Source organism: Asparagus officinalis, chromosome 8 (assembly GCF_001876935.1).
Source record: "Asparagus officinalis chromosome 8, Aspof.V1, whole genome shotgun sequence".
Classification (NCBI taxonomy): domain Eukaryota; kingdom Viridiplantae; phylum Streptophyta; class Magnoliopsida; order Asparagales; family Asparagaceae; genus Asparagus; species Asparagus officinalis.
This window is the reverse complement of record NC_033801.1, coordinates 19942762-19957587: the sequence shown is the minus strand read 5'-3', so window position 1 is coordinate 19957587 and position 14826 is coordinate 19942762. Positions and strand designations below refer to the sequence as shown.

Genomic DNA, 14826 nt, shown 5'->3' with positions numbered 1-14826 from the left:
ATCACTCGCTGCGATTCAAAAAGGCGGTACTCGTGCATGATCCATGGCCAGTCCTCACCTTATTCCTCTTCTTTGTTCGCCAGGCTCATAACAGCTTGAAATTAAACTGAAGACTGCACCCGATTTTGGACACAAACCCCTCTGCAGCCTGCTGGTTGTCCCCTGCCTACCGCTGGCTTGCTTGTTAGGACCGGGGCTTCTTTACGCCATGACCAATCCCATACTCCTCCTTCGTCGACTTTCGACTGACGATCTATCGACTTCTTGCCACGCGCGAGACTCAAAATACATCTCCCACGTCTTACTGAACCTCTGGAAAGCAGAACAGACAAATGCCGCCGGCAGGCTTCCACGGCTGATACTTTAGCTTGTAGATGTCCAGTTCTTGTATGAAAAGATCAGGGTTAGGGCATCCCTGCTTCCTCTTCCGGAGGTAGAAATCGACGAGGTCGAGGTCGGTTGGGCAAAACCTGAAACCCACAGGAAATCCTTCCAGTACTGCTTCTTCTACTTCTTCTTGAGGTGGTAGCAGTAACGCCATCAACGCGCAGACCAGCTTTTGAGCCTGGAAGAAGAAAAGAAACGAGAAATCTCGAGCGAAGATTAATCAAGATCGATCTTGATCAGTCTCTCTCTCTCTCTCTCTCTCTCTCTCTCTCTCTTCTTGAGTGCAAAAAACTACGATGATCGTCAGAACGCTCGTCGCTCGGTGTTTATATAAAGCTGAGAGCTTCCCCTAAACCTCGTAGGGTTGGGTTTCATATTTAAGGTCGTATTAGGAGTTCCAAACGCGGCTTGGAAATCGAATAGGGTTAGGATTCCCAAACTAATGTTATCATTAATTAGGGTTGCTCAATTAGGAAAATATTACCGTTAGATTTTTAACTGTTAGTCTATGTACGACTGCATGCAATTAGGAAATCTGATCGTAGAGAACTTAATAAGCAAGGAAACAAGAATCTTTAGGTACTCAAACAAATCAGTAATAAGTACTAAATTACAGCTAATTTTCTATGTTTTGTAATTTGTTTTGTGGGAAAAATTGCAAAATAGACCGTTTTTGCTAATTATTTAGCAAAATAGACCGTTTTGCTAAATAATTAGCAAAATAGTCCTCTTTTTGGTCAACAGGCCAAAAAGAGGTCTATTTTGCAAAACAGCTCAGAAAACATACGGGACTAGTAGTCCCGTATGTTTTAATCACGGATTAGTGAAATTTTCTACTCAGAAAATATACAGGACTACTAGTCCCGTATGTTTTCTGAGTCACTAATCCGTGATTAGTTGGCTCTAAACATACGGGACTAGTAGTCCCGTATGTTTTCTGAGCTTTGTTTTTCAAAACCAACCTCTTTTTTTCAAAAGAGGTCTATTTTGCTAATTATTTTTCAAAGTGGTCTATTTCGCTATATATTTTATAAAAATGGTCTATTTTGCAAATTTTCCCTTTGTATTGTTCATTGATTAGCAATATTTGCGCTCAATATGAGACATCACCGTTAACCAGACATCTGTCGTCCCAGTTTATTCGCAATATCTAGTAAATATTTATCAGAATAAAACAATAACACTTGATTGTCACCACCTTTGACTGGCAATACTCGAGCTTCATACGCATAACGTATATGTTTCTACCTACGTATAAAATAAAAATAAAATAAAAAAATAAAAAGAAGAAGAAGAAGAAGGGGAAAAAGAAAAGAAAAGAAAAAAGAATCAACGAAAATTACACTTCTATTTTTTGGGGGTTAATCATAGACCCTCTGTAGTACCATTGTCATTGTAGTTCCAATATGGCAGATAAACCCCCTGAGTTAAAATTTATGAACTCTTTTAGTTTTTTACCCTTGGTGAAAATTTGGTAAATGTTACCCCTGGTATAATTAGTGAGTCAACAGGAGGTACACGAGTAAAAAAAAAAAAAAAGAAAAGAAAGGGGGAAAAATGGATTCGGATCCTTTCCACTACAAAAAAATAGTGGAGAGGGACCACTACATAATCACAGCCATTGATTATCTAGTTGATGGTTATGATTTTTTCTTTTAGTGTAAATTAGGAATGAGTGCAATACACGGGGGTATGGTAAGTGTTAGATTTAGATTGTATCATAACCGCCTACTAAATAATCAACGCTTGAGATTAAAAGTAGTGGTCTCTCCACTACTTTTTTGTAGTATCAACGCTTGAGATTAAAAGTAGTGGTCTCTCCACTACTTTTTTGTAGTGGAGAGGATCCAAATCCGGGGAAAAAAGGACTATATGCAACAATGAAACTACGAGAGTAGTAAGTGCAAAACAACCTTTTTGAGGAGGTTTATGCGCAATGACCATTTTATTTGTTACAAATTTATGGTTGAAGTAATTGCACTTAAATACTCTATAGTTTTCCATATATGGCACTTGTATACCCTCACTTCAGCACTTACACACGCTAAAGTTCTTAAAACTTGCGCTTATATACCATTGTTTTTGGCAACATCTATATACCCTAAAATTTTTAAAACTTGCACTTAGATAACCTAAAGTTTTCAATACTTGCACTTAATACCCTCGGATATGCAAAGATGAGAATTTCTTCCGGAAAATTCTCGGACGACATTAATTACATGCTATTTTTAGAACATTTTAACCCTTAATATTTGTTAAATTTACTACTATACATATCTAGATCCAATTTTAAAATAGAACTAAGGTAGGTTTAAAATAGAATTACAGTATTTTAAACAATAAATTAAATAAAAATAAAGATTAAAAAGTTCTGCATTAGCAAGCGAGTGTTGCATGTTTTACAAACTTTAGGGTGTGTATTTAATTACAAGTTCAAAACTTTAGGGTATATATATGTAAGTACTATCAAAAGCAAGTAAGGGTATATAAGTAGACGTTTTACAAATTTTATGTATATAAGTGCTGCCAAATACAAGTAAGGTTATATAAGTGCAAAATAGAATAAACTATAGAATATTTAAGTGCAATTAAAGCCTAAATCTATGAACTTGGACATTTTCACGTGTCAGAAAATATAGACGAAACCCTTTGCGGGGATCATGAGTGGACTCATTATGAGGTGATCAGCTTGAAATTAAATTCATTAATTAGAGGGAGATGGTGTCCTACGTATATATGAAGCGCTAAGTACTATTTTTGTTGGTTTTAGGTTACAAGGTTGGATCTCTCTTAAACCTCTTGTAACCCTTCTTATTTTCTTTCCCCTTTTTGCTGTTGAGCTCTGTGAAGTCGTTGGCAAACAAGTACTCGTGTATTATATATTATTCGTGTATTATTACTGGTGTATTTTTGATTTTATTGATGTAGTGTTTTATTATTCCAAGCATCAATTACCTTTTTTTTTCCCCCCATTTTATAATTATTATTATTGTTGTTGCATAGGTCGTACTATTAAAGGTCTTCTAGCACGGCTAGCTGATGAAGAGAATTCGTACATCCTATGTGATATTTCTTGTGAAATTGATACTTCAATAATTTCACACTACGTATTATGACTCCGTAAGAACTCACAATGACCAAAATGACGAGTGTGATTTCAAAGTTCATCATTTAACTTGAGAGAGAGGGAGATTTTTAAGCTCAAGTATGCAGAGAGAGATATTTAAGCTCAAGTATGCAACATATATACAGTATATGCGTGGGAGGTTGGAGGAAACTAATATCTACTATTGATATATATACAGTATATGCATGCACGGGAGGTTGGAGGAAACTAATATCGACTATAGATATCTAATGTCGATGTTTGAGAAAATGATATGCATCAAATAAGATGGTGCCTTGATCATGGGCTGTGGTGGTGTACATCCCATAAACCTCCTCAATCACTAGTACAAAATAGGTCAGCCCCAACGGTTCAAACCGTTGGGGCTGATAGTGACCCCAACGGTTTAAACCGTTGGGGCAAAAAAATCACCCGTTGGGACAAATTGCGTTGGGGCATTTGCCCCAACGGTTGTTTTAGCAGCACCAACGGTTCCAACCGTTGGTGCTGATATTTTTTCAATTTTAATTCTTAAAATATAAAAAACCCTGCACCAACGGTTGAAACTGTTGGTACAAATAACAACACCAACGGTTTCAACCGTTGGTGCAGATATAAGCACCAACGGTTGAAACGACACATGTAGTAGTTGTATACAGACTGTTGGGAATCCAAATTGAGGGTAGATTTCGTAAAATACCCCACTGAAAATTTGAAGTAGACAATGGAGATACATATAGAGACAGTATTGGATTCATCAAGACGCACATAGAGACGGTATTGGATTCATCATGGTAACCAGTCATCAGCTACTAGTGAGCATCATAACAACAATTGCGAAAATCTCTAAAACAAAACACCGCAATATGGATAGAAAACTCAGAATCAAGAGGAACTCATTGCGTCATTACAGTGAACAAAAGTTGGTTCTTAAGAACATTGAACAGAAACTATTGCCGTAGAGAAACCTAAATTGCTGGGACAATAATCTAACCTCGAACATTTAGCGCTAACCTTTCCCAATGCCTAACAAATAAATATTGCACGTACAAAAATAAGTTTTGATGGCATCAACAACGAAACAAGCATGGAAGACTCCTTGTACTGAGATCATGTTCCTTCCTGCCTCTCCCATCGGAAATCACTAGTAGCCATAGCCTGCTAGGACACAAAAAGTTTTTTCAAGAAAAAAAAAGGTGAAATATTGCTAGAAAATAAAGCTACCACAAGTTTAAATATTTTTCTGAGATTGCATAGCACATAGCACCTGAGTTGTCCATTGGGTTCCTTGCAGGTATATGCTCAGGCTCCTTGATATCAACCACCACAACATCTGATGTTAAGAACGTTTTCGCAACTGACGCAGCATTGCTCAGGCTCCTTGATATCAACCACCACAACATCTGATGTTAAGAACGTTTTCGCAACTGACGCAGCATGCTCCAAGCAACATCTTACCACCTGGATTTACATCTGATGTTAAGAACGTTTTCGCAACTGACGCAGCATGCTCCAAGCAACATCTTACCACCTGGATTTCAATGTATTTCAATGTATAGATCAATGCCCCTTTCAGTGATAACTTGTTTGTGCTCATTATCAGACATATTTTCATACAAATATTTCAACATGAACTAATGCGCATAACTCAAGTTATACATAGAACATGCAGGACATATATAAACTACAACTGCAGACAATATAGCAAATTTAAGTGAATAAATAAGGTGCCAAATAAAATCCAAAATTAGTGCAGCAAAGTTGAAAATGTTTCCATACAAGTCTGCTTTTTGGAAAAAAAGAAATTCATGCTTGCAGGCTTTTTAAAAAGAGTTATACTATACAAAACACAAAAGGGTCAGGATTTCAGGTTCATATCGAGAACATAAATTACTCCCTCATCTTACTAACTCTTTCACGTATAATTCATAATCAAAATATAACCATAATCATGATATAGATAACTCAACAAAGCTACTCCTAAATTATAAAATTTTCTTCACTCAAACAAAATCAGAAATTGAGATACATGCAAAACACTCCCAAGGGGTAGATTGTATATCATGTACACGTACATTGAATTAAATCGCAAGTTCAAACTAGTAAATAATCATAGTATTGGATAAAATTGGAATCAACTAAAAGGTATGGAGGTCTAGTGCATGGGTGTTATGGAGCACTTGTTGTGACTGATGCTTTGAGAAACCAAACCAACGAACGCCGAGAGAAAGACCAAACAAAACACAAACACCAAGGTTTTACGTGGTTCGGCAAATTGCCTACGTCCACGGGGCAAGAAGGGGGTGGGTTTTCACTAATAGAGAAGGAGAGTACAAATTGAGATTACAAATCGCTCAAACGAACCAACTAATCTCACCAACAAATCTCTCAATCTCTCAACCAATAACCCTAACAAATAGCTCAGAAAGATCTCTCTTTTTCTGTGCTCCAAAACCCCAAAACTCTCCCCACAAAACCCTCAAATCGTATTGGTATTTATACCAAAACAGAAACCCAAACAGACTGCAAATAGGAACCTGAACTTTCCAAAAAACCCGTCATAAGTCGACTTATCAGTCTGCATAAGTCGACTTGGCAGAGCGAAAAACAGCAACTGGAGAAGAGATCATAAGTCGACTTATCAGACCTGATAAGTCGACTTGGCAGAGCAAAAAACCAACAATCCAGAGCAGAACGTAAGTCGACTCATGCACCAACATAAGTCGACTTACCATAAGTCGACTTATGCCTGTGCATGAGTCGACTTATGACCAAAAATCTGCTTTTTCCAATTCTTCTCCACAATTCTCCACCTCGGCGAAGTTTTCCCAAAACTGAGCCGACACCAACCAAACAAATGCCTCACATGCTGAGACCCAAATGAGAGTGTGAACACTCACCCCAAATGTCGATGTCGCTCACCAAATCGGCTGCATCAAAATGACTGCCTACGTATCCTTTGCCCAAGGAATCAAGCCTTCACGTAGTTCACCCAAACGGCCTCCAAAGGCCCTCAATCAAATAGAAAAGTCTGCAACTCTTCTCCAATATCACCAAACGATCTGCAACTGATAGTATTCCCAATGACCCCAAATTGAGACAAATCAAACACCTCCACCTGAGGTAAACCAATGGCCATATCCAAACTATATCTACCAGCTGCAACTGAATCCAAAACCAATCCATCATCTGCATCCAAAACCAAATGATCTCCAACCTGTGTCACCTTAGCTGGAATCCCAAATGACGCAGTATGATCTGGAGTATGTGGAGTAATCTCCACCCAACGTGGAGTAGCATCACTCTCCACCTGCTGCGATATCCAAATGACCTGATCAACACTCTCCACCTGCCGAGAGTCAAAAGTGACATACCTGCTCAGAACAAAATCAGAAGCTCCCAAACGATAATCAACTGAGCCTCCGAACCCCAAACGCGCAATCGGATCCAATCTCACATCCACGATGTGACCAAATGCTGGGTATCCAAATATCCGACGCGACCCAAAATCTGAAGCAGCTCCACCAGATCTAATAACTCCTAAAGCAGCAGTCGGCGACCTATGCATAAGATGACCCAAATATGTCGAAGCCCGCACACCAATGCCAATGCTCGACATCAAACGCCGATCCTCCTCCAGAAAGGAACGACCCATCGAAACTGTCATCTCATCTCGTCGCCCCAAAGTCTCCACACCAATGAAGTGTCTCCTATTGCCGTGAGCTCGGCACCAACGCAAGAAAGGACCCCTACCAAAGCTGAAACAATGAGTTACCTTTCTGCCAATACACTTCTTCCAATTGTTGTTGACTTCTAGGACTTTACACCAACGGGAACTGGTCGCGACCCAATAATGCCTAGAACAATCACCAACTGTGGAAACCAAGATACGATTACCTCCCAATGATGCCTCCTTGGAAGGCCCCCAAATGCCTGACTGAACACCTCCAAAAAGACCCCTCGCTCGATGGATAGAAGTGCCAAACTCCACCACGGTCTCGCTCATCCTAATGTGCTCACAGGACTTCAATCTGCAGGTCATAGCACTCCTCAACAACCAATGCACGGTATTACCAATCATATACCCCAGCACCAAACAATGCCACAGTCTAGCCGAATCTGATGAAGTCGTCATTTCCCTATCAATCACCGTGCTTCCGTGCAAATAATACAAATTTCTTCTTCTGACGCCCTTCATCACAATCATGGACCCAAATGTAACCTTCAAGCGTGCATCCGCCAAGGTCACCCTATAGCCAGCTGCCTCCAAAGCTCCAAGTGAAATGATGTTCTTCTTCAACTGAGGAACGAACCTCACTCCAACCAACTCCCGAATCACCCCGTCACTCATCCTGATCCGAACAGTACCAATACCACCAATAGAGCATTTGTGATCATTCCCCATGAGCACGAAATCCCCTCTTTCCAACTCCTGAAAGCTGGAGAACCAATCCCTCCTAGGGCAAATGTGGTATGTAGCACCCGAATCCAATATCCACTCTGTAGAGTAGGCAACACAAACTGACGGCAGTGCAGATAACGAGTAGCCCGAAGAATCCGAATCTGAATCGTTGCCACTAGCCTTGACAACATTCGCCTCTGAAGCTTGAATAGCTTTTCCCTTATTCTTCCCGGCTCGATCAACTAACTTTGGGCAATCGGCTTTCCAATGTCCATCTTCTTTGCAAAAGGCACATTGATTCTTACGAACTCCAAGATGTGCCCCTCTAGACTGCGACCTCCCACTACGGTTTGGACCCTTTGCTCTTGCGACCAACGCCCCCGCTACCGGCTCAAACGAAGTCTCCTTATCCTTCTTTCGAAGCTGATAATTCACAAGTGCAGCGGTGACCTCACTATACGAAAGAGATGCCTTCCCATTAATAAGAGTAAGAACGAAGGTCTCATATTCCTCGTCAGGCAAGGAACTCAATAGCAACAACGCCTTGTCCTCATCTTCAATCTTAACATCCACATTCGCCAAATCCGCAAGAAGCTTCGTGTAGTGGTTCATGTGATCACCAATGGAGGTTCCTTTCTTCAACTGGAAGCGGTAAAGCCTCCTCTTCAAATGCAAGCGATTCTCCACACTCTTGGTCAAATACTTGCTCTCAAGGATCTCCCAAATCTTCTTTGCAGAAGTCTCATTGATCACATCATACTTTAGATCTTGAGTGAGACAAGACCTAATCACACCACACGCCGTTCGATTCATCTTTTTCCAAACCTTCTCATCAATGTTGTCCGGTTTCCCGTCCAACTCCAACGTATCTTCCAAATTTTGCGCGTTGAGCGCATCCATGACTTCGCATCGCCAAAGTCCAAAATTGTTTGTGCCATTGAACTTTTCCACATCAATCTTCATTGAGTGGATATTCAAGCTTTGGACGGTCTTCACGCCGGAAGTACTGCCCACAACTCCTTCTTTCTCGGCCATAATCCTCAAGGCACCACCAAACCAATGCGGAAACAAACGAGAAATAGATCCAAACTGAAAAAGACGAGATTTTTACAAAAAAAGATCCCACCTTTATCACCAAACGAAGCCCTAGATGAACTTCCAAAGCGATCTACTCCTCCAAATAGCCCAAGCGTTGCCCGTGCTCTGATACCACTTGTTGTGACTGATGCTTTGAGAAACCAAACCAACGAACGCCGAGAGAAAGACCAAACAAAACACAAACACCAAGGTTTTACGTGGTTCGGCAAATTGCCTACGTCCACGGGGCAAGAAGGGGGTGGGTTTTCACTAATAGAGAAGGAGAGTACAAATTGAGATTACAAATCGCTCAAACGAACCAACTAATCTCACCAACAAATCTCTCAATCTCTCAACCAATAACCCTAACAAATAGCTCAGAAAGATCTCTCTTTTTCTGTGCTCCAAAACCCCAAAACTCTCCCCACAAAACCCTCAAATCGTATTGGTATTTATACCAAAACAGAAACCCAAACAGACTGCAAATAGGAACCTGAACTTTCCAAAAAACCCGTCATAAGTCGACTTATCAGTCTGCATAAGTCGACTTGGCAGAGCGAAAAACAGCAACTGGAGAAGAGATCATAAGTCGACTTATCAGACCTGATAAGTCGACTTGGCAGAGCAAAAAACCAACAATCCAGAGCAGAACGTAAGTCGACTCATGCACCAACATAAGTCGACTTACCATAAGTCGACTTATGCCTGTGCATGAGTCGACTTATGACCAAAAATCTGCTTTTTCCAATTCTTCTCCACAGCACTATCACACAAATTCCAATGCACATAAGAAGGATTTGATCATAAATTAGAGATAGCAAACAATATAAAAAATGACCCGATATATATTCAAAAGAAACTCATATGGGTTTAGTTTCAGTAATAACAATAATTTAATGCATGCAAGATATAAATTTAGAGTTATGCTCTCTGTAGTGACCATGTCTCAAGCAGTCTATATTACACACATACATCCACTTCTACTAAGCATTCTAGATAGCAAATGATATCTAAATTTGCCTAACCAAGTTTAACAGAAAGGTGCATAAGTATAGATTTAAAAATAAAAATTTCACTTAAAAGGGATATTCTTGGAGAAAGTTATGGCAAAAATATTAATAAGGTATCATACAGGAAATTTTTCAGTACGAGATTATGCTTTGAATATCAACATCTAAGTTGTACCATCACCAAACCATAGCATATCCACTATAATCTGAACATAGCGAGACTGAAAATAAGAAATGACCGTGTTTTACATGTCCTTATGGATAGAAAGCAGAATACAGATGGGGAAGTGTGAGACAAAGAGGAAAAAGGAAGCTATTACCTTTCATAATCCTCTATCATAAGGCTCCAGCCTAGAGCATACAACATACAAAAGTGATTAAGAACAGAATTATTATTAATTAGAAATTTAAAGTTACCTTTATAAGTGGGGGTGCATTCAGAGGAGTCCCATCTGTCCCCCGACAAAGAACACTTGCAAGATCAAAGCGGAAACCATCCACATGGTATTCGAGAACCGTTATCAAGCACAAAATAACCATCAGGGTGAGTGTATGCAATATGGAAGTTAGAAGAAGCATAAGTTAATTATATGATGAAATGTAAGGATAAAGATAAAAGTGGCATAAGTGCCAAGAGAAGACTCAGTAACATAAGATAATACCAATGTCTCAAACTGTTGAGTATAAGTTCCATAACAACAGGATGGTTGCAGTTTAACTTGTTTCCTGGAACACACAAAACAAAACTGTCAAATAATCTTGAAAATGAAAATAATGATAACACTACAACCAAGACTATGCCCCAAACTTTAGCTTTCACTACATGAATTCTTTTCTTCCATCCTACTATATTAAAGGGCATTTCATTATTTAAATTATCAATGCATGGTTGTGAAGGCACTTATTTCTTATTTTTATTTCTAGGGGCATTTCTGTATATCCATCTGAGAGTTCTCATTTTTCATATGCGCTATTTTTGAACATGTTGGATTTTATTGCCCAAAGTTCCAACCATAAGGCATTACTGGTTTCACAGGCTTCTTACAGAATTCACCCTGCAACATTCATGGATATCCTATGATCACATGACAATCTAGAAATAACATTTTAACAATCCTGGTTGGATTCTGTGAATAAGATCCTCCTTCATCTCACAGTCCCCATATGAATTACAGGATGAAAAATCATAACTAAAGCTACAAATATGCGTAGGACTTGTTGCCTTACCACAGCCTGAGAAGTTTAGTAGTTGACCATCGTTGTTGAGATCCATCATGTAATAAACCTGTTCAGATAGTAAATTTAACAGACGAGAAAGGTCCCAGATAAAAAAAGAAGCAGAACAACTTAAACTATATATGCCCATGCAAGATGCACAAATCTCTCGAGTTTCTTCTTTTGTGAATATATAAAGGCAAGTGTCTTCTTTAGTGACAATTACTATATATACAATTACTTGCTTATTGCATGGACATCCACAAGAACAGGAATTGGGGCATTCTTTGAGTGCAAACATTATCGTTATGTACATAAATGAGTTAAATCTTTTCACCAAAGTGATAATATTGAAACAAGCAAAGTCGTTATGTACCTAACATTGAGGTATTATATATGCTGTGTATAAGTTGTCATGCAATTATTGATGATAAATAAGTTTTAAACAAACTTGGGAAAGAACAAAGAGTTAATCAAAAATAGAAATCATGTACACGTGTTGAACACACAAAATTTAGAGATAACACAAATCTATTAGATTGAAACCATGTAAAACAATACTGTCAAACTTAATCTACTGGGCCCTCTTCTGCTTCCATCTAAATTATGGCCAGTGGTGAATAATTTCAATTGTCTAACAACATAGTTGCCTTTTGACTACAGTTAATGAAACCTTGCTTTTTATTATTAAAGCATAAAGAATTCAACTAATTAACATCAAAAAATTTCTCTCTCTCCATCGTTTTCCTTCCTTTGCAGTAGTGCTTCTATTCCCTACTCTAGCAACATTCCACAACTCATATACTTGCTTCTTGCTCGAACTACTTATCCAGAACAGGATGAAATAAGCCATGATGTTATCCTTTGCGCTATAAATTGCTCTCAATTAATAATAGGATTATTTCTTACTCTCCACAGGCACCAACGAGAGAAGGAAATAACACTTTCCATAATTTCCAAAGCTTATAATCAAGTATGACTTCTCCATTAGATTCGAGCAATAGTTGAAAAGAACCAAGGCAATGCACAGAAAGAAAACATGGTTGAAAGAAGTTTCAAACATCCTTAGTAGCTGGGCATGAATAGAATAAGGGGCAGTTTGTTTCACTGAAACTCATAGGAATTGAGAACTGAGAACAAAATTGGAACTGAGAACAAAAATTGGAAATGAAACTCATTTCAATTCAGTAAAATTGGAACTGAGAACAAAATTAGAAGTCTAATGCTCAATTATATTAGTTGAATCAAGAATAATAATTTCTCTATTAGGGTTTCTAAGTCTCTTCATGCTTCTATTTATTGGGATTTTGTAATTAATATGGCAAATATGAGAGTAAATGGATGTTACTTTAATTTCAGCAAGTGGAGAATTGAATCTTACCTCTGTCCACGGCGGCGAGGTCCGATTTGGAGAGGTCGACCGAACTGGGATTTTTCTGGCATCTGTCGCGCGCCTTTGCGGAAGCCTTGCACGAACTCACAACGAACCTGTGATCACGAGTAGAAGAAAGACAAACTCTTGCACAAATCCAACCAATAAAGCCAAATCAATCCAAACACAGAGATATACGTGGTTCGGCAATTTGCCTACGTCCACGGGGAGAGGATGGGGAGATTTCACTAAATCAAGGAGAGTACAAAGGGTTACAATCACACAAATTCTCTCAAACTAACCCTCAACCAAAGATCTCACCTTGCTCACAATATCTCCCTCTCACAATGCTCAAAAGATTCCTCAATCTCTGATAAAAAACCCTCACAAATCGTTTCCCTATTTATATCAAAACAAAACCCCAATCAGACTGCAAATAGGAAACCTGCGTATGCAAAAAACCCGTCGTAAGTCGACTTAACAGAGCTCACAAGTCGACTTGACAGAGAGAAAATCAACAACTGGAGAACACTTCATAAGTCGACTTAACAGACTGTTAAGTCGACTTGCCATAAGTCGACTTAACAGTCATGCTAAGTCGACTTGACAGAGGCTAAAATCACAATTCGGCTGCAGATCGTAAGTCGACTCGTGCACAGTGCATGAGTCGACTTATGCCAGTTTTTCTGGTTTTTCTGATTCTTTTCCTGATTTCTCCACAGCATCTTGATTTCTTCTTCAGGTTTGGTCTTCACACACTCAAGACTAACAGAGTAAGTCCACGGCGGCGGCGAGGTCAGATTTGAGTAGGAGAGGCACGGGGTCGACGGCGCGGAAAACTGCAGGGTCGACGGCGCGGGGAAAATGAAGGGATCGACGGCGACGGCAACCTCTAGGGGCGGCGACGACCTTCGACGGGGGTTTTTTGATGTGTGAGAGAAAGAGAGAACGGGGCGAACTCCAGGGACGGCGACGACCTCCGCCAGCGACCTCCAGGGGCGGCGAGTTTAGAGTTGGTGGCGGGGAACAAGGGTTTGGGGTTTTTTTATGTGGGAGAGAGAGAGAACGGGGCCAGTTTGGGGGTGTTTGTTTTGTTTTTTTAATTTTCGCGAAAATAAATGGAGGGAAATTTTCCTCTGATTTGCGTTTAGGGTAAAAACATTTGCCCCAACGGTTACACCCGTTGGGGCATGTGCTACCAGCCCCAACAGTTAGTTCCACCCGTTGGGGCTGGACCACTTTTTACTAGTGAATGATGTTGCTGGACCATCACCATGAATTTATATGACTAGATTTATTTCTTAAAAAAAATAATCAATTTCTCAGAAAATTTTGTATTGATTTTATTATTAGTTTTGGAAAATAAACATACATTAATGATGTAGAGTGTGAGTTGTTTGTTTAAAAAGTATATATAGAAAGATATAAGGGATTCCATCCTCATTGCTCATGAACTCCCGCATACTTGTGAATCCGAGAAGAAAGAGATCTGCATGGTCAAAATTGATATTACTAAAGCTTTTGACTGTATCAATTGAAATTTCATTCTTGAGCTCCTCCAAGCCGGAGGCTTTGGACCTAAATGGTGCAATTGGATCAGATCCATTATCTCCTCCTCTAGGTCTTCCATTATCGTTAATGGAGTACCTACCTACTCCTTTTCTAGTTCCAGGGGTATTAAGGAGGGAGACGCCCTCTCCCTTATGCTTTTTATCCTAGCAACAGATGTTCTGAACAAAATGCTCAAAGCAAGTGTTGCTTCAGGAGACTTGTCAGAGTTAAACCTGAAAGGAGAGCTGAACAACATCAAATCTTTACAATTTGCAAATAAAACCATTGTACCCTGTAACGCTACACATGAAGATATATCTGTGCTTAAAGCCATTTTCTTCTCTTTGAGAATGTGTCTAAGCTGGAGATTAATTTAGCCTAGACTAGTCTCTTCTACTTTTGGAAATCTTCCATCAAGGGGAATCAACTTGCCTCATCCCTCCAATATACCCTTGATCATCCTCCCTTTAAGTACTTAGGTATCCCTCTTAAAAAAGATTCTCTCTAGATCAGATTGGCAAGCAGTGCTTGACACCCTATCTAAGAAGCTATCCATATAGAAAAGTAGACAATTATCTATTGGTGGATATTCTCATCAACTCTGTTCTTACTTCTATCTCCCTCTATTTCTTCAAACTTCCTGCCTGGCTTGGACGTAATTTCCTCTGGGTTGGGGGGTGGGGGTGGGGGTGGGGTGTGGGGGGTT

At 39.5% G+C, this 14826-nt stretch overlaps 1 protein-coding gene across 7 annotated transcripts; it reads right to left on the bottom strand.

The window, feature by feature from the left end:
• Positions 4341-13506, bottom strand: LOC109822506 (ruBisCO large subunit-binding protein subunit beta, chloroplastic-like). 7 transcript variants are annotated; one of them, XM_020388715.1, is made up of 8 exons: positions 13295-13505; positions 12579-12640; positions 11210-11267; positions 10645-10708; positions 10400-10454; positions 4972-5024; positions 4761-4831; positions 4341-4651 (listed from the first exon to the last, which is right to left on the bottom strand). In XM_020388715.1, the coding sequence occupies exons 3-8, from the start codon at positions 11256-11258 to the stop codon at positions 4638-4640; spliced, it is 306 nt and encodes a 101-aa protein (XP_020244304.1). In that variant the 5' UTR covers positions 11259-11267; positions 12579-12640; positions 13295-13505; the 3' UTR covers positions 4341-4637. The 7 variants fall into 7 exon arrangements, 3 of the variants coding, with proteins under 3 accessions (XP_020244304.1, XP_020244307.1, XP_020244305.1); XM_020388718.1 differs by lacking the exons at positions 10645-10708; positions 11210-11267 and having other exon boundaries at positions 13295-13506; XM_020388716.1 differs by lacking the exons at positions 10645-10708; positions 11210-11267; positions 12579-12640; positions 13295-13505 and adding an exon at positions 11604-12572 and having other exon boundaries at positions 10400-10546.

Excerpts from the sequence above, each read along its gene's own strand:
- LOC109822506 (XM_020388715.1), bottom strand. The coding sequence starts at position 11,258 with ATGATGGATCTCAACAACGATGGTCAACTACTAAACTTCTCAGGCTGT. Across the intron at positions 10,709-11,209 it reads ACTAAACTTCTCAGGCTGTG|GAAACAAGTTAAACTGCAAC; the intron begins GTAAGGCAACAA and ends TGTGTGTTCCAG. Across the intron at positions 5,025-10,399 it reads ATGCACCCCCACTTATAAAG|GTGGTAAGATGTTGCTTGGA; the intron begins GTAACTTTAAAT and ends ATTGAAATCCAG.